At 41.8% G+C, this 24,434-nt stretch overlaps 1 protein-coding gene across 10 annotated transcripts in view; it reads right to left on the reverse strand.

Moving 5' to 3' along the window:
* The window catches only part of TSPAN4 (tetraspanin 4), a 524,393-nt gene that overhangs the window by 213,283 nt on the left and 286,676 nt on the right, over window positions 1–24,434 (reverse strand). For 7 of the 10 annotated variants that reach the window (XM_081880645.1, XM_081880649.1, XM_081880646.1 and 4 more), the window contains one exon: window positions 4,701–4,780. The exons of 2 other annotated variants lie outside the window; for them this stretch is intronic. In XM_081880645.1, coding sequence (XP_081736771.1) covers window positions 4,701–4,763 — 63 coding nt within the window. In that variant the 5' untranslated portion in view covers window positions 4,764–4,780. Of the gene's footprint in view, window positions 1–4,700; window positions 5,847–24,434 lie in introns of those variants that run through there. One more of the 10 variants, XM_081880641.1, reaches the window with a different exon arrangement.

A 24,434-nucleotide genomic window follows, 5' to 3' on the forward strand; every position in this document is an offset into this window, starting at 1 on the left:
CTTATGGACTCATTGTTAAAACCGAGTTTATGGAAGACAATCTTACTCAGCTACAAGTGATCGCCAAAGAAGAAGAAGATTACATTTTTGTCACCTTTAGCAAGTGTGAGCATGATAGTCAGCAAGACTGTGTCAACCTTCTTACCACCTGTTGCTGAAGCAACCTGCTGTCACTCTATCTAGCTCTTCTTCAACTGTCTACATCCTAGCACTGATACTGTGTGTCCACAAACAGATAGATCGGTAGCTTCCTTGCTCCAAATTCAAGTGAGCCTATAAATCTCATGCATCTCTAAAATGTGCACATATACACAAAATAGATGCACAACAATTAATTAGCTCCACAATATGAACACTACAAATCCCGCAATGCAGTGTACTTCAACAACAAAACAATTCATCATGCCAAATTCCGATGGTCTCATTGCCCTATGGTGTGTATATGATATGCACATATTATAAGGGCTTATCCATGCCAGAGTTTAACATGTAGTTGCAGTTGTTTGCATTCCCATTTAATTTGCATCATCCACATGATGTTCCCCACAAACATAAGGTACCCTTCTGGTTTTCCCATATAAATTTTCCTAATCAAGGGATAATCCAGTAAATTTTGGGGGGGAATGACTCTAAATTACTTCATCTGGGGCAGCAGATGCATTACTTTCCCCTGTGGGTGGATCAGATTTCCATTTTTGCTGCTACCCTTTCCATGCCCCTACCCATCATCAGTTCTTTCCTGGCAACAATGGTGTCTATCTCCAATGAGAATAACCACAGCTGCATATTTTTTCTTGTTTTTGGACTTGGTGTTCTGATAGGAGCACTCCTAAGGAGGTGGCAGCCAATGAAAGTAGCAGCAAATACCAGCAGCAGGTTGCCGGCTTGGACAAGAAAAAGAACAAGTTGCAAACAGCAGCCTTTGGGTGTTGGAAGCCATTCACTCCATGTCCACTACTTTCAAAAACCATGTGGGGTTCTTCCCCTGCCTGCTCAGCCCTCAGGTGATGGGAGAGTGGCTCATCTCCCCTCATAGGCAGAGAGCCTGAAGAGAGCTGTAGCTCAGGGAGGGTGGCACATTCACATCCACACACACACACACACACTACTCGTGAGATAAAATGGTGTTCATCTGTACCTGGCCCTTCTCTCACACAATTTCAGCAGTTTTAGGACAGACACACACCTCTCCATGCCTGTCGTCACATTTCCCTGTATCCTGTAGCTTCACGCCAAATGAACAATTAGAATTGGATAGGAAACCTGTGGTTATCCAGATGTTGTTGGATACTTCCCATCAGCTTGAAGCAGCATGGCCACCTTCAGGGATGATGGGAGCATCATCAGATGTTCAGCAACATCTGTACAGCAATTGGTTCCACATCTCTGAACTGAGGTGTCCATTTCTGAAGAAGGGCCAGTGTTAGACCCTTAGATGGTATCTCACAGTAGAAGAAGTTCTTTCAGATCAAGAGATGCTCAGCAAGGTGCAAAGGTCCACCCTTGACTACAGTCAACATGAACGAGTCCCAACATTGATCTATATATCTCAGTGTTCTTGACTCTAACTGGGAGCAGCACTGCATACAGCAGAGGTAGCCAACAGTCCCTTGCCAGGTGTCCTGGACAACAGCTCCCATCAGCCCCAGGCAGCATGGCAAATATTCAGGGACAATGGGAGTTGTAGTCCACCATATTTGGGGGCACCATGGTGGCTACAATGCACACAGCACTGCAGGACACAGTAAGAGCATTAATGGTGATTGCTGTTCTAAATTCAATTAATAACATAGCAATATCAAAACAGGACAATTATATACATTTTATTAAAAAAACAGATTTGTGTCTTTGATATGCATACCTTCTAAATATGCATATTTTACAACAATGGCTACTCACTTGAGCAGAACCTGTGAGCAGGCTAGTGAGGAATAATCACTTGTCTGGAAAGTGGGAGGTGCGCCCTCTTCCTTAAATGATGGGGGATAACTGAAAGAATAGTATTACATTCTTGCTCTCCACTGTATCTTTCCACTTAACATGAATTGTGGTGGGGTGAGGTGGGGGGCAGGGAAGCAGCCCTGATAGACCGAAGGTGTTGCTTCTGTTTGAGCAAAAAAGACTTGCTTGATTGGGGACAAGTGATTTTGTGGTGGCATTTTGAGTTGTATTTGGTGAAACAGGAAGAATGTGTTAATATATGACTGACTGGGGGGTGCATTTAAGAACACAGGATATTTCTGGATTCTTAAAACATTGATAGTTCCAACTTTTTGATGCTAAGGAAAAGAAACCCCAGAGGTTTACAGATAAACAAAAATGGAATAATGAAGATTTCCGCTCCTCAATTGGAAACTAGCATCATAAATAATTTATTGTATGCTCTCCACATCTAGTCTTGGGACACAGACAGCTCATAACTCCTGCACTCTACTTACCAAGACCTTGAGAATAGGAAGAATGCAGGAAAGGTGGTGGTGGTTGTAGTGAGCTTGTTCAGAAAGATCATAATAGCAATTACATTGTGAAATATCCCAAGGAAATGTTCTGCAGTCATCCCATTGGAAGTGCACACACGTTGCAAGCAGTAATTCCTTTTAAAAAAATATGTGCATGTACTACAGTGCAGGATGAATGGAGAGAACCTGCAGGGAATGTCCTTTAAGACTCTGCCGTGCATCATCTTAAGGGTGGCTATTCATGCCAGCCCTCTTGTTTATCTTCTGCATATAACATTTTAGCTGGCTGGCTGAGCAAGAAACTCCACCAGAAATGGACAAAGCCTTAGAGAAGCGGATGGCTTAAAGGGACAAGAGAATCACAGTCCCTGACTTGTCAGGAAGCTTTGGGGTAAGCTGGGATAAACACCAGGGGATATTTAGGATCCCAGCAGTGTGAGAGAATCAGGAACTAGAAAACAGACTAGTCAGATTTGATATTTTCTTTCAGCTTATCCGAGCTTAAATGGAGTTCCCCTCCTTGTGTTTCAGAACTCTCTTCTGGAACTGAGCCAATGCTGAATATACGTATATTTGGTCTGCAACAGGGGGAAAGTAGAGAAATAGAGGGAAGTGTTTTGAGAAAGGTAGGGTGGTGGGTGAAGCCAGCCCACCCTAATTTTTAAGTAGCTATCCAACCCCTCACCTCTCCTCTCCTCCCTACTCCCATGAAGGCCAGAGCTATCTCCCCATCCTCTTCTCAAACCTCACTCCCTCTGTCTGTGATGGCAAGAGGAGTGGGAAACAGGGAACGTGACTGGGCAACTGTGGTGCCACTTAGAATCCACTGCAGATTGGGGCCAGGCACTGCCAGTTGCTGACCCCTCATTCCCCCCCCCCCATTTCTTTAACCACATTCTGATTAATTGAGATGAGGGTTACTTTACATGAATTTATTTATCTTTGCTTAGCACTTCCCTAGCAAAAATGAGGATGCCACACAGCAGGAATGTCATATGCCATTGCAACCTGCAAAGAAATAAAAATAAACTTCACTCTCCACACGCTGGCCCATTGGCACCCAAGCAAACATGCCACATAAGCCGGTTAACAAACCGAATCACGCTGCTTTCAGTCAGGCTGTGTTAATACAGTGCAATGCAATTCCAGCGGCTTTTGCAAAACTTCTGATGTTCCTCCAAAAGAAAAGTTTATCCACGTCGTCATGATTTTGCACCAACACAATCTTCCCCCGGTAAGCAAAATTCCTATCAGATTTGCATCTTCAGATACTCTCCTGGGAATAAAAGTTAACGTGGCAGCTTAAAGCAGGGCTAGGAAGTTGCTATCAGGGTGTGCAGTGCTCTCCCAGCAAATCTATTTCTGTGATGCAAAGTCTCTGCTCAGTGCAGAAAGCTGAGTGCTTGCCTGCTAACCTACTTTATTCCAGCTGCAGTATCACTGTTATTAATGACACTGCCAGGCATAGGTGGACACCTCATCACGTGCACTCCTATGATATGCATATTGATCCAGACAATTCTGTGTCACAGAACAACAATATCATAACAAGAACCACCTTTACAACAGAGAATCCCTCTGCAAACCAAGCTGAACTAAGGTTTGAGCATGCAGACACCTTTAAGTGGAACAAGGGCAAACAATGAATTCTCAGACTCCAAAGCAGTATCTAAGCATGCATGCATTTGAACCAAATCAATAAAGAACACAGGAAAAGGGGAACATGGGAAACATCTATATTTTCTTGGCCCTGTAACAACTCATCAAGCAACTTAAGAGTTAGAAAGAGAGAGAGAGAGCCTTTCTGCACATTAGATAGAGAATGAAGTGGCAGAACTCTGGGTGGTACCACTTCATGGTGAAAGTGGGGGAGGGGGTTCCATATTTTTGAATACTCCTCACAAAAAAGGCTCTAAAAGAAACTCAAATATCAGAGACAGAAATATGTGGAACCTTTCTCCCTGGTCTGTTAGTGGAGAAAGGAAGTCGCTTTGTTTTATTCTTTTCTACAGGACAGAACATTTCAGGTCTATGGAACTCCTCCTCCTGCAGACTGAAGTGCAACAGTCCAGTTTTCTGCTGCCACCTCAGCCTACCACTTCATTCTGCATCAAGTGCACAACAGCACCCAGTTCTTCACTTTTGCCATTACACACTGCCCTGAAGTTTGGAGGAAAGCAAATCTATAGAATTTAGAGGCAACCGGGGGGGGGGGGGGATCGCACCTGCACACATACTCACCCAGAAGAGGAGGTTGAACACAAACATGAGGTACTTAATGCACTGCAGGCAGTTGTGAGCCATGCTGCACCTCTTCAGTTCTAGAAGAAAAATAAAGGAGAGATCCAAGTAAAAGACCACATACTTGTTCCCCTTGGGGGATGTGTACTTAGCCTTGGTGGCCTTAGGGCCTGGGTTGGTATGGAATCCAAAAAAAGAGTTGCTCGCGGCCCCAAACTGGCCGCCATACATGCTGCTATAGCGACGGAAGGCGCCATTTGGAAAACTGTAATCCTTGCTGTCCAAAGAAGGGCTCCTGTGATAGGTTGATTCATCCGTGCTAGATCTGCGCATGGTGACGTCAAAAGTGTTCCGCAATTTTTTACTGACAATGATATTTGTAGGTTTGTTTTACTGTGAGTGGGGGGGCAGGTTGCAGGTGGTTTCCTTTATTTGGTTTCCCCACCCCCTATTGTTTTCTGCCAGCTGTTCTTTTGCCTACCATCCTGACAAGGAAGTCAAAAAAACAAAAACAAAAAACAAAAAGATTGTGCTGTCAATGGAGCCGGTTGGCTAAAAGAAGCCTGCTCAGCCAAGAGTTAGAAAAACAACACGCTTACTTGTTGAGAAGTCTCTCCTGCACAGCAAACATTCTCTTTGGTGTCACAATCGCCCCCTCCCCCCTGCTATCAAAAAAAGAAAAGCAAAAGAGAGAGATGCTATACCCAAACAAATTGTTTTGCTTTGGTTTTTTTAAAAGAGAAAGAGAGACAAAAGTGATCTTGTTTTTGTTTTATCCCAAATGCCATTTAAAGTCTTGACTCCACATTGCCTCTCAAAAACCAAAAACCAGGGATGCTGCACGGAACGGAGGCTAAGAACAAGAGGGATTATCCAAAAGGCAAGCAGCTCCCGTGCCCGGCTCCTCTTGGACACATTGCTTTGCCCAGAGATGCTCAGTTCCCTTTAAATGATCTCCCCGTTTCCCTTCGCACAGAGGAAGCCCACGGCAGGAAGAAAGAGCGACCCGTGCTTCATTCACAGCGCTGTCACTCCTTAGAGATTCCAATCCAGTCATGCTCTCCCTGTGCTACTAACACAGTCCCAGCTCTCCTGGTCCATTCCTGCATCTGAAGCGAGGGGCAGGAGGAGAGACGCTTTTCTTTACTGTATCTCATGAATGCCTGCTCAGCACTCTCTCCGGCTCATGCCCCCCTCCCTAGCCAATCAAATTTACTCTCACGCTACGCTACTCTCTCCCCCTCCCCCCTCCATCACCTTCTTCAAAAAAACAAAAAACACTTCCCCTCTGTTTCTTCACAGCAAATCCAGCATGAGCTGCTTTTAACCAATCGGTGCACAGGTGAAGACACTACTGCATGTGTCTCCGGATTTAACCAGAGACGTTCCCAGAGATAATTGCATTCTCACTCTGTCCGGTGTATGGGGTAGGATTTTAATCATCCCAGCTGCCATTGGCTCCTTAGATTTATGGTCTCTTAGGAAGGAGCCACAGGATTTACAGGTGTTCTAAGTGTAATTGCCCTCAAAAGCAGGGAGCGTATTAAGTCTTGTACAAGGTGCTTGTTTATGGAGGAAAGACTCCCTAAGCTGCCTTGGAGATTCTGCTTCCCTCTTCATCCCCCATCCCCGCACCCCTAAACTTCAATGACATGCCTGGGCAGCTGCTGAGATGGTCCCTTACTGTGGGGAGGTCTGTGTTTCTTGATTGTCCTGACAGCTAAGTTTCTCTCTCAAATAGCCCCCTCACAGCAGATTCCCAGAACTCCCAATTCAGTGCAAAAAAGGGGGGGGGGCAAAAATTGCTCTGAAAAATTGCTTCCTCTCCTCACTCTGGGAAGCTCACCCCATGACCCCAGGTCAGTCACCATCTCTCAGCCTAGCATACTTCACAGGGGCGCTGTGAGGATGACATGGGTGTGGGGCATGCATGTTGCCTTCAACTCCACGGAGGAAAAACAGGACATATATGGTATAAATGAATAAATGAAACAAAACATAGAGACTGCATGCCACCTCCACTATCCGACTGATCCAACAAAGACCCTGGGTTGGCTATGTGGACGGGACAAGCATGGGTGATACTACTTTGGGCAAGTGAGAGTCGGAGGTGGATATGCTCCCCCCTTATATAACTAAGAAGGGGTACTTCTAATACTGACTGCAATGGGTAGTCTCTCCATTTACAGGTTAGGGAGCCTCCATCTACACCACCAAACTGGCCAGGTCCGGGGGGGGGGGGTCCTCTTCCATCTGTTACTTAATTCAGCAAGCAGTAGGGATTTCAGGCTTACATGGGAGGAAAGATTATCTTATGGCCAAGGCCCAGGCAAATGACTCGGGGAAAGAAAACCAGATCATGTTCTGCTGCCATGAGGCCACATTTTGCCAGTTCTCTTGATTTCATCACAAACAGGACCATTGCTGGTGCTTCCATAAAGCTCTAATGAGCTAGAGACACTAAAATAAATCATGAACATCAAGAATAGCCCAGACCTGCAGAGAAAAGTGTGGGAAAGCCATACAGGGCAAAGCAAAACCATGGAAAGTAAACACACACACACACACACACACACACAGAGAGAGAGAGAGAGAGAGAGAGAGAGAGAGAGAGAGAGAGAGAGGGGCAGGCAGACAGACAGACAGACAGACAGACTTCTCTTCGACTTTCTTTGATTTCTTTTTCTTTTTGAACCTTTGGAGTAGGCAATACTATAAACAGCTTTCTAAGCTTTGTCTTTATAGTGAACAAAAGTGTAGGGCTGAATTCTTCCTTCTCCCCCCTTTTGTTCAGGGCATTTCACTAACGTTGCATGCATGTCCACCATGGGTGCTATTTTTTGGCAAGTTTATACAAGCTTCAGTTGAGAAACTGTGACTTTGCAGTTCAGTCTGCGTGGTGGTGACTGGCACTGAATATGCACAGCTCATAGTCCTATGGTGTACTAATGTCCCTCGGGATTAGGAATCACTGATACAATACACACATCACATGAAATATATCATTGGGCAGCAAGAGGAAGTGACTGGTTAGCAATTTAAACACCTTGATGCAGAAAGAACACGCACAGTATGAAAGCAGATCTCTTTCCCGGATCATCTTTCTTGGGCAGAACTTGGCCTAATTAAACAGTAAAATAGAAAAAGAATAGAAGATAGATCATTGAATTGTAGAGTTGGAAGGTACCCCAAAGGTCATCTAGTCCAACCCCCTGCAATGCAGGAATCTCAGCTAAAGGATCCCTAACAGATGGCCATCCAATCTCTGTCTAAAAACCTCCAGTGAAGGAAAGCACACCACCTTCCAAGGTACTGTTCCCCTGTTGAGCAGTTCTTACCATCAGAGAGTTCTTCCTAATGTTTAGTTGGATTCTCTTTTCTTGTATTTTGAATCCATTGATTTGGGTCCTACCCTCTGGACAGCAGAAAACAGGCTTGCTCCATCTTCCACGTGACAGCCTTTCAGATATTTGAAGATGGTTATCATATCATATCATATCATATCATATCATATCATATCATATCATATCACATCATATATCATGATGTTGCAAGCCATCTCTGCAAGGTCATCCTTGCAAGGCATGTACTTGTTTGAACTACAAGGAATTTATTAAAAAGACAGGCAATCAGCTGTTCTCTCTTTCCCCAACCCAAATGGTCTTATCAAACACAAAGATAGATACTGGGTGGGATTAAACTAATGAGTCCTATCAGTGGAAGCCCTGTGGGCTCCTAGAGCTCAGCATGTTGTCCAAACCCAATCTTGCAGTTAAGCTCTCCCCTCACTAATTATGAGCTGAGGCTAGAAACAAACCTTTGCTACAAACCTACAACAAGCATTTGTGTTTTATCTACTTCCTAAATTCCTCCTTCAAATCCAACAAGGCTCCATGTATACCTGCCTGCCCCTTATCAGCCTCCCCTGTCTTTATTTGGTGTCTTTCCCCCTTTTTCTCCAGTTGCCTTAGTACTACCAGCAGGTGACTCCTTATTCTATCCATCCTGATTCCGTTTGTCATCTGTAGATTTAACCAAACAGTTGCCAGACCAATCTTAGTGTGATCCTTGTAATTAGTAGTTGTTGTTTTTTCCTTATTCTGTCACAAACAGTTTATTGGATTACTGTGATACTGGCTCTTCATTTCATTGTTAATTCTCTATACATCAATTGTTAAGTTTTCCCCATGGTGCACTGTGAACCTTGATGCAAGCCTGAAAGATGTGTAGTTCTGCCTGTTAACACATGTAGTCACTGACAGCAGTAGACACACAGTAAGAGTTCCTGATATATTTCAGTCATATGTCTACTCTGACAACGCACATTACACACTATGCACCATCTCCCTCAGAAACACAAAGATGATTATTATTTCTAATGAGGAATAAGCAGCCCTTGCAAATTATCCCTATAAAGAAGCTGAAGTCCTGCACCCATACTAATATCAATAATAAAAAGAAGTGCATATCACATTTGGCTTATTGTGCAAGCCAATTTCAGCTCAGAAGAGTCTCATTGTTAGATGTTTCTATACTCCTCCTGCATGCAGTTACAGTGGCAATGTAATTTATATGCTAGCCATCATGCATGCCAGTGCATCTTCTAACCTGGGAGATCAGCTAAGGTTCAAAGCAGCAGCAATTCAAAGGTACACGTACGGTACAAATGCTCTCACTGTCTAGTACAAAGCATTCAATCAAGCACAAAAATCAGTGTTAACTCTCAATAGGTACTATAGTCCCTGAGACAGCAACCATTTTCAAGGAGTCTTAAAAGCAGAGATTTCAAGGTGGGAGTAAAGAATGGAATTCAAACAATACAATATTAGTTTGTAGAAGTAATAGTCCTATGCTACCATCTCCACAATGTTTATTGTCCGCTCCAGTCTGCCTTTAAAGCAGGTTGATTCAAAGTGACCTCTGTCTCCCATAAACAAAGCAAGAAAAATGAAACAAAGCTGTTATACACTGCTAAAGTTTCTATAAGTAGCTACAATTTATGTTTCGCACCAACACAGGGCATTTTCACAGGTTACACTAAGAAAAAGAATCTCGCATGCCTTGCATCCTTAAAATAAAAGAAAAAAAGAAGAGCAATTGGAAAACTATGTTTTCTTTTTAACAACACAAAAAGACCCTTACTATGAAGCAAAATAGGATGGTTGTGCATAAAGGAAGATAACCTGGCTCTAGAGACTTCCAATGCATGCATGGGAATAGAAGATCTCTGCTGGATCAGAACAAAGGCCCATGTAGTCCAGCATCCTGTAATCACATGCCTATGAGGCTGGCATCCTCTTGGCCTTGGTAGTACCTTTCCTTACCTATGGTATATCATCTATTTTAGCTTCCATTATTGTGGTTTTTAATAACCTCCAAGCATTCTGGAGAAATTTGACCTTATTGTCTTTCTCTTTCATTTTACCAATCCTCTCATTTTTGAGATGTTTCCTCTTTTGAAGTCAAACGTTTTAGCAACTGTCCGCTTACATAAATGTTGAATTTGATAGCACTGTGGTCACTGTTTCCAATGGTTAAACCACACTTACATACTATATTGCAGCAGATTCTGGGCACCATTTAATATCAAGTTCTGAGTTGCCACCCCTTTGGTTGGTTCCATGACCAACCAACTGTTCTAAGGCAACTTTTACTCTCTTTACAATCAATTACTCTCATTATATATAAGGGTCTGGTGACTTCTGTTTCAGTGTATCTGAAGAAGTGTGCACGAACACGAAAGCTTATACCTAAAACTATTCTGTTGGTCTCTAAGGTGCTGCATTATAATTTTTAAATTCTTTTGGAAGGATTCTTTTAAAGACTTTCTTAGATCATATAACTTTTTTGAAGACTTGATTCTTTTAAGGGAGTTTTTAGGTTTTTAAGAAGAGTCTTTTTAACTATCTTTTTAAAGAATTGTTTTAATTTATTTTGACTACGACAGACCAACACGGCTACCTACTTGAATCAAGGCATCTAGATTATCAATAAATTGTACCTCTTTGGCATAACTTTGACACATATCTACCCAGTCTGCGTGGGATTGCCTGAACCCATCAATTACTACAATATTTCCTTCTTTTGACATCTCATTGATGTCATTCTCCTTCTCAAGATCACACTGGGCATTTTGGTCAATGGAGGTGGGGGGGGAAATGATAGCACTTTCCCAGTACTAAATTAATACTGGGGGCTTGTATCATCATCCTTGTCAATTATTTGGAAGAGTTTTGCTGCCCTGCAGTTTCCAGATTGTTGGGCTCTATGTTTCCTTTGATGTACAGGGTGACACCACCTTCAGCATGCCAGAAATAATCTTGCCATACTGCTTTTCTCCATTCCCCAGATTTCCATTATACTTGCTATTGCTATGCTTTCCTTTAAAACCCAGTCCTCCAGCTCATCCATCTTGGCTCAAAGGCTTCTAGAATTAGCATATAAATACCTATGAATGGTGTCAGTCTCCAAATGCCTCTGGCATATGCATTTTGCCTATCTGTGATTGGGCCTCTTTGAACTGCTGTCATATCCTTCTGCACGTTTGTTGCCTGGTTTCTCCAGTTTGGACGTGTGTGTGTGTGTGTGTGTGTGTGTGTGTGAAGCAATCCTATGCATTTTTACAAAGGAGTATTGGAGCTTACACCTACTTTTCCATAAGGAAAAGTTAACAAAGCAATGACAACCACACCAGTTTGATTAATTCTCATATAATGGAAATCATACTGAACTGAACTTTGTTATTAGCTTCCTTGATGAAAATCCTGGTCTGAGGAATAACTTTTAAAAATTAACTTTGGCAACAGCAGATTTTATCCGTGCCTCATTAAAAATGTTTATTCCATTTAAAAGTAGGCGGCCAGTGTGGCAATAAGCTCAAAGAGCATGAATTTGATGGTAAAGCACATTGAAAAATGATGGGCATTCCAAACTATAATCAACTTATAAATAAAGTTTCACTGGAGCAGTTAACATTAAAATGGAAACATGAAACAATCTGGTGGTTTAGTGAAGACTATCTGAAAGAAAAACAATACGTAAAAATAATACTAAACATTAACATGAAAGAGGAATGCACTGGAATCATAGGAAACAAACCCAAGAAGCAGCCAGCTGCCTAGTGTGCAATCAGTACTTCCCCCTTTCTTCCTGGATGTGGCTTCTCTCATCCAAAAATACCTTCAGAACACAGCAGGGGTTCTTTTTCTCCCTGACAACTCTGAAGCCACTCAAATGGAAGAAAAGAAGTTCCCCTTCTGATGAATATTCACAGAGGGGTGTTTGCTTTCCTGGGATGCTGCACACAAGCTTCTGTATGCAGACTCATGGTTTTCCATGCATGCATGCATGCATGGCATGCTTGGTTTCAGAAGAAAATGGCAAGGTTCACTGCATGTAAAGAATTTGGTCCGAGGAATGTAATACGCTATATATAAATTGGTCACATATAGACTTGGAAACTACTCTTGCTACATATTGTACTGTAATACACACACAGCAAAACACTGGTACATTTAAAAAACAACTTATTAGAAAGCAAGTATGTGTGTTTTGGCCTCTATTAACTTTAGTTTCAGCTTTCCTGGTGGAAAAGAGATGGCTTCTTCATAATTACAAACCTTGCCCCTCTTATGTGTTGGTAGGGAATAATTCTTTGGAATCAAGCCAACACAAATAGCTGCCAGGGGCAGTAAAAAAAGAAGCAAAATGAAGTGACTTAAGTCCATCTCTCTTACACACACACAAAGCACTGGAAGTGTTCCTGATGAAGGTGAATAAAATAAGCCGACATTTGAACCTTGTTGAATGCCATCAGTTTAGTAATCTCAGAAATGGTTTAGGCCTCTAAACTGGAATTTAAAATGGCAAGATGTAAATTAGGTCAACTTCTGTCACTGGTTCCTTCTATAGAATGTTTCCTTTCTTAACCTGGATTTATGTATGGGCAGAAAAATGAGTTTATTCATTCTCCTGGTAGGAAAAATTGTGTAGTTGGTTAGAGATGTCATACATGAAGGAATAGGGGGAACACACACACCCCAACACAGCTACACAGGTATGGCAACCACAGAATATATTGACTATGCATATTTCGATTAATCGTTAAACAGAAAAAGTAACTCATGAACTAGCACTAGAGCAAAACATATGTGCAATATATATTTCATGTGTCTGGCCTTATATAGCTACTACTTTCACATTTTTCTGTCCCCCAGCACTGGCCACTTTAGGAAAAAATCTTAAATTATCAACATTCTGGAACAGAGCATATTTCTTCTTTTGACAGTTACAGATAGGTAGCCGTGTTGGTCTGCCATGGTCAAAACAAAATAAAAAAATTCCTTCCAGTAGCACCTTAAAGACCAACTGAGTTAGTTCTAGGTATGAGCTTTCGTGTGCATGCACACTTCTTCAGATACACTGAAACAGAAGTCACCGGACCTTTCTATATAGTGAGAAGGTGGGGAGGGGTATTACTCAGAAGGGTGGTGGGAATGGGTGATTGGCAGATAGCTGCGATGAGCCTGTTGACGACTCTTAACGACTGCAATAGGTCTAACAGGAAAAAGCAAGGGGTGAGAAGGTGAAAAATGGCTTTGTCATGTATAATGAGATAAGAATCCAATGTCTTTATTCAAACCAGGTCTCTCCATAGTTTTAAGTTTGGTGATAAGTTGCAATTCAGCAGCTTCTCATCCAGCTTGACTGGAAATCCAGCTTGACTGGAAAGAGAAGCTGCTGAATTGCAACTTATCACCAAACTTAAAACTATGGAGAGACCTGGTTTGAATAAAGACATTGGATTCTTATCTCATTATACATGACAAAGCCATTTTTCACCTTCTCACCCCTTGCTTTTTCCTGTTAGACCTATTGCAGTCGTTAAGAGTCGTCAACAGGCTCATCGCAGCTATCTGCCAATCACCCATTCCCACCACCCTTCTGAGTAATACCCCTCCCCACCTTCTCACTATATAGAAAGGTCCGGTGACTTCTGTTTCAGTGTATCTGAAGAAGTGTGCATGCACACGAAAGCTCATACCTAGAACTAACTCAGTTGGTCTTTAAGGTGCTACTGGAAGGAATTTTTTTATCTTCTTTTGACAGTATCAGTACAAACTTTAAAGCAAAAAAAAATCACCCAAATGAATGGAAGTTACAGGAGAACAGTGTTCGGTGGATTGGAGCCATTTTTATTTTGAGACAACAATTTCAACCCTTTTGGGGTGGGGGCCTATTTTGTGGCCAAAAGGTAGGTTAGAAATAGTCATACAATGTCCTGTGCATGAGGAAGTTTGTATACTTTTGCCATGGAACTATGATGTGAAGAAAGTTAAATACACATGTGAGATATATGACGATTTTCAGAAGTTGAAAGAAGAAGAAGAGCTCATATACCTGCCATATTCTGAGTTCTGTTTGTTGGTCTGCCAACCATGTAGAACTGACAGCAGCCCCAGGGAGACACACAATTCTCCATCTCACTGCAGGTGCTATACTAAAATGGCAGCTGGGTCAGTCCCGTGTGTGACACAGGGTAGCCATAAGAATGCTTTCAATAACAGAAGTACAAAACTTGAATCCAAAACACTTTTACATCTGGAAAATGACCACCAAATATTTCCTAACCTTGTTGAAATCAATTTCAGCATTCCTTTTCTGACATTTACATCCGAGGATCCAGCTTTAGTGCAGGAAAGTACATCTCTGCAGTTTCAAATACAGGGCAGTTTCTATAGTCTATACATATTACAAGGTGGGGTGGAAGTGTTTTGCTCTAGTAATAGTGAAGGATTCAAAGTCCATTTCCCTCTGCTGATTTCTTACTCTCTTCACATTCTGACAGGAGCTGAATGTGTGACTACACTTCACTGACAGGTGTGGCATGTGAGAGGATATAAAAGCTCTACCTGCGGATTTGATCTGTGATAGCTCATGCACCATGTGAAGTTGAATCCATTAACATGATGAACATTGAGCTTCTTACATGTACTGGTTTATGGATTTGTTTTTCAGACCTAAATTGTTTTAATTGTAAATTGTTTTTAGTATGTTTATACTATAAGCTTCCTTGGAAGCCCTTTTAACAACAACAAGAACAATACAACTATTATTAATTAATTATTTATTATTATTATTTATTATTATTATTATTATTATTATTATTATTATTATTATTATTTACTTATATCCCGCCCATCTGGCTGGGTTTCCCCAGCCACTCTGGGCGGCTCCCAATAGAATATTAAAAACACAATAAAACATCAAACATTAAAAACTTCCCTAAACAGGGCTGCCTTCAGATGTTTTCTAAAAGTCCAATAGTTTTTTATTTCCTTGACATCTGATAGGAGGGTGTTCCATAGGGTGGGTGCCACTAATGAGTAGGCTCTCTGCCTGGTTCCCTGTAACCTCACTTCTCGCGGGGAGGGAACTGCCAGAAGGCCCTTGGTGCTGGATCTCAGTGTCCGGGCAGAACGATGGGGGTGGAGATGCTCCTTCAGGTATGCTGGGCCAAGGCCATTTAGGGCTTTAAAGTTCAGCACCAACACTTTGAATTGTGCTCGGAAACGTACTGGGAGCCAATGTGGGTCTTTCGGGACCGGTGTTATATAGTCTCAGTGGCTGCTCCCAGTCACCAGTCTAGCTGCCACATTCTTGATTAGTTGTAGTTTCCAGGTCACCTTCAAAGGTAGCTCCACGCAGAGTGCACTGCAGTAGTCCAAGCAGGAGATAACTAGAGCATGCACCACTAACTAAGGGGCAGTCTATAAATATAGTAAACAATAAACACAATCATGTCTAACACATTTCCTACAGTAAGCATGTCCTTGCGTGTTATGATGAGAGAAGAGATTCTATGTCAAATATGTGCCATAACTTCATACTTACCTACTATATCAGAGTCAGACATTGTGTCTCTTGGGATGAGTAAAACACTTCTTGCCTTTTGTATCTGCTCTTTCTTTTGGGCCAAGAGAGCTAACATAAGCCATGCCACCACCATTTTATTTTATTTATCTGTCTCATTAAAGTTCTCATCCAGCAAACAAACTGCAGTGAAAGAAATATGTTCTTTGGAACACTGCCTCCAATTTCTGGGAGAGAGGGAGATGGTGCTAGCAGGCACGCAGGCACTAAAAGGACTCTGCAAGAGTAGTGGTCAATTATTTAAGAGGCCCCAAAGACTACTTTTTATTGCAAATTAAATAAAAAGTACTCTGTGATGACATTAATTTCATATAACACACCTTTATCAACAACAACAGTATTCAAATGACTGCACTCTGGATGGCAACAGCTCAAATACTGGGGCAAGTGGGGAGAGGCAGAAACACCTTGTTGTTTTTCCAAGAGAGGAAAAATCCACTTCAATTCTTGGCCAAAAGAATTATGAGCTACACTTCTGAGTATTCATGTTCCGCATCCACAAAAGGGAAATAGTCAATTGGTACAAAAGGTAAGGATCTAGAATGGAGGGTATGAGAAATCTAGGTTCAGATTCAAAATTGGCTAAACTTCCTTCCATGTATCTGAAGAAGTGTGCATGCACACGAAAGCTCATACCAAGAACTAACTTAGTTGGTATTTAAGGTGCTACTGGAAGGAATTTTTTTATTTTGTTCTTCCTTCCTGGGTTTGGTAAATTAAGATTGGTTCACACATCCTTTTTCCTTAAGTTGTGAAGTCAAGCTGACATTCCCAGTAGGTTTGGGTATGTTGTATGGATCTTGTGGATGTTTCGTTCAGATCACACTCTACTAGATTTTTGGCAAGAGAGTTGAACAGGCACATGCCGAGTGGTGACCTGATTATGCGTGGCAACATTCGCAAGCCTAATTCAAAAGTCAACTTGCATTAACTTTGCAACACAGGACTTCCGGGTTGGCGCCTCCGACAATGGCGGAATTCCTCTGATCGGGAGGAATTTGCTCCGTGGAAATTAGGGTCTGGCCGCCATGGCGAAGGCGGAGACTCACTAAAAATCACAGGCGGGAGAAGCCTGTGAATGTGGGATTCGGCTGGCACCTTTTGCGCCTCCCCTACTCGCGGGGAGACCCGGTTTCGGGGATCCGGAGCGACATGGGGTGAGCAGCGCGGTGCTTCGAATTGACTGCTTCTTTCACGGAGTGAAGCCGCACTGCTATTGCCGGAGAGCGCTGACTTTTTCCTGTGGACAATTTGATCCTAAACAACTACCCGTGAGTAGAACGGAAAATTGGATTTTTAAACGTCTTAATTTGGCACCGAAACGGGGAGGTTTCAAACAGGAAGTCCACCTTCCCCTTTTGTAAATAGATTGAAGCAAAGAGCTTGCAAGCTAAAGTCTTGGAAAGTCCTCTGTAAAGGATTAAACTTCCATCGGCTAAAATCATTAAACCCCCCTTGGAAGCAGGAGAAGAGGGGGGAAATTTTGGATCACATTAAGCCTGCAGGAGAGAGTGAAGAAAGTTAAGTTACCACCGCTCTGAACCTGGAAACGGGCTGCTAGTAAGACTGACTGTGAATAAAACGTTTGTTGACAGCTAGTTAAATAAGAGAAATACATTGTTTCCATTGTCTCCTTCTGTGTTTAAAAAGGAGTAAAAGTAACTGAAAATTGAAACAAATTTTATTGTTTGAACTGTGCTTAAAAGGATTGATACAAATAGAAATTGTTTCCCTCTAGAGGGAGCCTTTGAAACTGTTACAAGAGTTGAGCTGGTGGAATCTCCAGCTGCAAGATAAAAAAACCATGAGAACCAGGGATTGACCTTGGATCGGTTAAGAATGTCAACAGAAGAAGCCTTAGTGATTGCATTATGTAAGGTAAGTGATTCATTGGAACAGCTCCACAAGAAGACGGATCTGATGACTATCAAAATTGATAACTTGGGACAAAAAGTGATTAATTTGGGACAAAAAGTGATTAAAAAGTGAACATCTATACAGAAACTATTCAGGAATCGATACAGGAATCTACTTTGACATGGCAAATTGGGAAGAAGACGAGGGAGAAAATTGTTGTTGTTGAACCTAAAGTAATACAAGTGGAGAGGGAGAGAGCCCCAGCAATCTGATGACTATAAGTTGTTGCCTTCTATGATTGAATTCAGAGAAAGTCAAATTTTGAGGATTGGAGCCCTGCTTGGACTGGAGAAGGAAAGTTGGATAGATCACCTCATGCAGGGATTTACTGACCTTTGGGACCTGGACCTGGGTCAGGAGGAGATTGGAGCTGTGGGGACTTTCAGATTTGGTGGGATTTTGAAACACGTCCTGAAATATCTTTTGGATTTTAGTTTTAACTACGGAGATTTGGCTGACCTGTCGAGAAGGAATAAAAACATTGCTAGGTCGGAGCTTCCCCGAGATCTACTCTTCAGTATCAAAGGAAGGAAATTAAGAACAAGATCAGCAGAAGACAAAGTAAAGTGTATGTATAAATATGAAGAAGATCTGCAGAAGGGACTTGGAAAAGAGTTAATAGCCTCGGAGAGAAGATCACCAGGTTGATGGACTATATGGAATTGACGGAAATGACTGGCAGAATCCGAGACCAGGGAGAAGAGACAGTGGAAGAAGATTGGAAAAAGTTTATAGTCTATTTATAGAAATACTGTAAAATTAATGAGTGTCAGAAAAATGTTGGAATGAAATTATATGGCTTTAGTAGAAATGTTATAAGGAGTTAAGCATAAATAAGTATTATAGTATTAATGGAAAATAAGGTTAAAATAAGTTAAGATAATTATATGACAGAAAATAGAGAAAGATGGAAAGGAATTGCTGAAACAATTAATAGAAGTGGAATACAAAAAGGGAGGTGAGAAGAGGTCGATGAAACAAGGGAATGGAAGATAAGGCATTGAAATGGTATGATGTATGTTTTTAAATTGTTTTTGCTCTGTTTTGTTTAGTCTAATGTGTTAATGTTGTGTTGTGTATTGTTTATATATTGTATTGTATTGTTTTTTCTTTCTTTTTCTTCTTTTTTTCTTTTCTTTTTTTCTTTTTTGTAAGGTTTAAAAGTAATAAATATTATTTTTTTTAAAAAAAAACTTTGCAACACAAAAACTACATGAATTAGCTTCTCCCCGAACATCACTGCAACATTTCTCACTCTGTGGATGTCTTATTCACTCTGTGAAAATGCAGGACAAAACCACTTTGATCATACGCTAACAATGATGGACCACAGTGTGCTCTAGAGCAACACACACACACACACACACACACACAAACAAACAAAAAAACAAAAAACCCAGCCATACGATCACTACTTACAACAAAAATTTGGCCTGCCAATTGGGACCAAGTTTGCTGAAAAAGAGTAGGAAGTAGGGGTTTGTGTAGATGTTTCTTGCTGTGCGTAGGACCTGGGTACTGGCTTTGTTTTTCCTTCCTTCTATGGGTTTTCTTTTTAGAGAATCCTCTTAACTATAGGTGCTAACCTCTCATCCAGGTTTCAAGAGCCTTTGCCTTTGGCATGGCAACTCTAGCCCCTTCTGAGTCAGTAAGCAATCATTCATTTTGTGGATGTCTGTATTGGTGCCATACCTACATCTCTATGGATGACTGAAACCAATCCTTCCTTTGCACTGGCTATGATTCCCAGACCTTTCATTATCTTGAGCCAATGCACTTGCCTCCCTTTAGAAAGCAGATTGTGCTGCTTGCTCAATATCCATTAGCAACAATAGCCAGAAGGGACATAATTTCCCCACTGCAGTTAATGGACTGCTGGCAAATATCTTTAGCAATAACCACAGTATACACAGAGACTCCCTACCTTAGCATTGTAGAGGAGGGGAGGCTAGAGAAGGCTCTATACATGTTAGTCATCCCCACCTAGTTCTTCCAGAGTCATGTACTGCATTTTTATAGACATACTGGTCCATGACCCAACTTTATATTTTAGCACTTTTCAGAATTTAGACATACTTGGAGCAGTGTTCCAAGAACCATCATTTCTGAATCCTATGCACCTGTTTTCTTAACTATAATTTTGTCTTGGTAGACAATACATTGAAGTTAACTTGAGTATTTTGGGCCGTAATTATTGAATAGCCATAATAACATGTAAACAGAAGCACACATCAAGGCAAAAATTAGACAGTATGTTTCAAACAGAATTTTAATATGAATTTTTAGAGCTAAACTGTTCATTGCCATCATTGTGGGGGGCAGGGGAGGACTGAATAAAAATTAGATGAAGCCTTTGCTCATATGGGAGTAATTCTTCCCTAGCTGGATGAACTATGTAACTCCAGTTTATTCATATCTTTTCTTAATAAAGCACTGCAGACATCAGAAAATTAATAACCAATGAAAGGTAAAACAGGGGACAGCCCCAGTTTCATAGGTACAAGATCCAATCGATCTGCTATTCTTGCATCAATCTAACTTCCTCTGACGTTCCTGAGCAGCCACAGCAACCCACCCCCCAACTCCACAGCACTAAAGTTATTTTAGACAATTCAGATACAAAATGCTGATGATCTAATAGGCTTTCAACTTCATTCCAGGTACAGTATGTAAGATGAAATATAATAGATAATTACACATATTTTTGATGGGTCAAGCTCCACAGAGAGTTATTCAATTTCTTTAGCTTGCTCTACAACATACAAAATCCTGAAAAGGGGATCTGAAAAGCACACAAATGCACGTTTAACAAATGGGGAGTTTTTAATGCCCAAATGGAAACTAGGCACAAAACTCTCTGTGCTTTCAGTAAGAGCTACAAGACAATTTGTCCTTTGTGCCTTTGAAAATCTCCACCAATCTAATTAATGCTTAATGCAAACATTTCTTCCCATAGCTAGATTGTAAATTATTCAGTACTATTGTGGCTTTGAGAATTCACTCTTAGAAGTTGCTATTCTCCCTGTGTTTAGGTCCCAATAGGCACAAGGATTTTTCTTTCTGCTCTTGAAACAGATGACTTCCAAAATGGCTTTATTAACATTTCCAGCTCAAATAACACTATTCATGGCGGTGATGGGGCACAGATATTGTGGTTGTGCATCAAGGCCCCAATTTGCAGTTCAAAGTAGAGATAAAAGAGCACCCCCATGTTTGCTATGAAAGGGGTCTAGGCTTTGTACACATAACAAGCAAGCATACACAAAGTCCCTGGGCACTCAAGAACTGCTCACTACCCTCCTGCTGCCTTCTCTGCCTTCCCCTCCCTGAAGGCAGAGAGGTTTACCTTCAGGTAGGCAAACAGGGGAAGGTGCATAGGCTCAGTGGCAGAGCAGCTGCTTTGCATGCAGAAGTTCCAGGTTCAATCCCTGTCATCTGCAAGGAGAGCTGGGAAGGATTCCTGCCTAAAGCCTAGAAGGCCCCTGCCAGTCAGTGCAGATGATTCTGAGCTAGATGGAGCAACAGTCAATCTCAATATAAGGCTGCTCCCTATGTCCCTCTGAAAAATAAAAGGCAGAGGTGGCTGTGGGAATGCCCTAACAGCACCTTTTCCTGCTGGGAATTGCCATATACAAGTCAGAAGCTGGAAAATAGGAGTGCTGAACCAAAAAACAGGACATTCTGGGACACAAACAGAAGCCGGGATTGGCTTCTGCGATTCCGGGATGTCCTGCTTAAAACAGGACAGGTCAATGGTATGCAAAATGCGAAGCCAAACCATGGCTTGGCTCAACAAAGCACAGCAGCAAAACAACTAGGGAGGAGCAAAGTGGTCTCAATCTCATCCCCAGGAGCCCACATGCTTGCACATACCAAAAGTATGGTTTGGCTCAGCATGACGTGCGATCCAGGTCAATATCAGGAAATGACTGTACAAAGCAGGGGAGTTCCCAAAAGAATTGAGGAACCTAACAGGAAAAGTCCCAGCTTCCCACACCCCTCAATATGCCAAAGGCCCAGATTTTTTTCAATGAATCCGGGGACACTTTTCAACTTCCTACTAAATAGATGGATTTTGTCAAGGAACTGATTTGTAAATCTGGGGACTGTCCCCGGGAAATGGGGACGTCTGTTAACCTTAGATTAGTGGGCAACCAAAAAGCAGGTGCAGAAAGAGTAGACCTGAGTTTCATTCTTTTTGATATATTTGGAAGTGCCCTGGAAAGGGCACATACCTATAAAATACCTGGAGACTGTTAAAAGATCTTCCAAGCACCTAGGTGGTCCGATTGTGTCCTATCTGTTGGGAAAATAAGTTTACTGGTAGTACAAAACTTGTGGCCCTATTTGTTACTGAGAGTATTCTTAACTGCTCAAATTGTTCATAGTTTACAATTATATTCACCAAGTTGGCATTCTTTTGTTTGGGTGGTAGTCTTCCCTACTTGTGAAAGGACACATGCAAAGGGATTAATTGTAGTTCTTCCCAATAACAAACAATGAGGAACAATGATAATTAATTGCTCTTGTTTGTGAGCCTGTACGTGTGGCAGATAGCACCGCTCCATGGATTAAAACACACAGAGATTCTAGCGTATGCATTAAACACACAAGTCCATCCTGGGACTTTATTCTATGCAAAACACTAACAACAGATTAACTGAAGCTCACAGGTTTTTTATTATTATGCTCTAAAGCTAGAATCCTGCAGTTTGAACTGGTACTGCAGAAGAATGGACAAAGGTATTCTTCCTGCCCTCTGCCTGTTGGCCTGGCAGGCTTTGGTCCTCAGCCAGCCCCAAAGCAGCAGTTCATATTATTCCGGTATAATGGATGCCAAAGAACTGCAGGTGCTTAACTGCTGGGCTGCAAATGATTCCTCCTCCTCCTCAGCAGCATCTCTGGCAGAGTTCAGGCCCTTCCTTCCGGAAGGCAAACAGCCAAGGTGTTCCAGAGGTCACCTCACACTGTTAGCTTCAGCTTCTGATCCATATTCACAGTGAATGCCCATTGCATTACAAAAAGGCCATTGTTATGTTTACTATTTCTTCCTGAGCAGTAATGGGCATTGGATGGATACTGCAGCCAAGGCCAGATTTACTATAATCTTCCCTGTGCAGTAAACACAATTGTTAAATGTGTCTGGGGTTTTTTCATTATAAGCTGTTCTTCAGTTGCTTATACCTCTGGTGTTGTACATACCTCTAAGACTGAGTACTTCTCAAACAGATGGGAAGAACAACTATGGATGGGTACTGAAGAATGGGATAGAGATTGCCACAGGTTCCCAAAGGTTCCCCAAAGACAACTCCCTGGAACAAGGTTCAAAGCAGGCAACAACTATGAATAACTTGAAACCTGAATGGAGATTTTAAAAGCAAAGCAAAAAAAAACCCAAAACACAGTATCTCTCCCTGCCTTTTTCCAACTACAGAAAATGTACTTCCAGTAAAGTGATAGCTACCAGATAGCACGCAGAAGGAATCCTGGCTGCCTGAACCTGATGTACGTATCTCCTGTATGTGTTACAGCTGCAGACACAGACTTGAAAATATATACAGGCTAGAAAGGCAATAGCAAAAAGGGGGGGGTGACAAAAAAGTATTATATATTGAAGTGGGTTCCTTTGCAGCTTATTCTGCAGGGTGATGCAAACTTCCATACATCCACACAAGGCTAACATTATATACAATGCATTTATTATTATTCTAATTGATATTACTGCTGCTTGTTGGAAGATATAAGATCTGTAGTCCCTGCAGTTGGAGATTCTGTGGCATCTGGCTGGCCTGTTAAATATTGCCCTTTATGCGCTGCAGCATCATTCCAGCAGATTGTTAGCTGCTGCAGTAGTTGTAATATTTCTGAGTTGATAGCCTATGGTTGGTGGGTGGGCAGAATCTAGCCAAGATTTCTGTTTGTGATGGATGCAGGACACACAATGCTACAGATGAGGAATGGGGAACCTATGGCCCTCTGTATGTTGCTAGACTACAACTCCCATAACCCATCAGCCACGCTGGCTAGGGCTGATGAAGGCACAAACTGCAACTGTAGGAGCTGCAGATATTTTATGTAATTGTTAAAATCACTTTGACATTTGATTCAGCTTAAAAGTGACTGTGTCAAATAATAGTTTTCTTAGCACTGAGCCTAATTTTAAACTTTTGAGAATGTACCATTCAAAATGTATTTGAGGCTGAAATTTGGGAGGTCAGAAGTGTGCACACCATTTTAGAGGGAGTGGCACCACCAGTACACAATAACAACCCCCAACACAAAAAGCTGTATCATTTTCCTCCTTGAAAAAATCTCTAAAATGCATATTCAGTTAGCCCTTTAAAAAAAAAATCATCTGCAATGTCAAAAAAACCGGTCTGTAAACTTATCTTAAACTTTTATCTGAACCTTTTGGATATCCCCAAGGCCATCTAGGTAAATTAGATCATAACACATGAAAAAGAGCTACCAAGCTTGTACAAGCCAGCAACAGAGAGAAAGCACACAGGATTGAAAGTCAGTGTGTTTGGCTGCTATTTGCAGCTCCAATCTGCCACTTGACAGGCTGCAGTGTGGCTTTAGGGAAGTCATTTCACCACTGTCTATTTGGTACATTAGACAGCAAACCCTTTAGGGCAGGAAGTGTCCATCACTCACTACACAGAGGCACCTTGTGGAGGCACAACAGTGGCTTTCTGATCACGGCACAAGCCTCCAATTGCTACCACAGCAGAAACAGCAAACATGCCAAAAAGGAACCTGGTATTTCACAATTAGCCGAGGACAATAACTGCAACTTCAAAGAGGCAAATTGCCAAGTGAGAATGGCAATGGGCCACATTTCAACTGTAGTAACTGGTGCCAGCAAGCTGCTATCCAGAGTGG

This window comes from Podarcis erhardii (assembly GCF_964252035.2).
Source record: "Podarcis erhardii genome assembly, chromosome: 1".
NCBI lineage: Eukaryota > Metazoa > Chordata > Lepidosauria > Squamata > Lacertidae > Podarcis > Podarcis erhardii.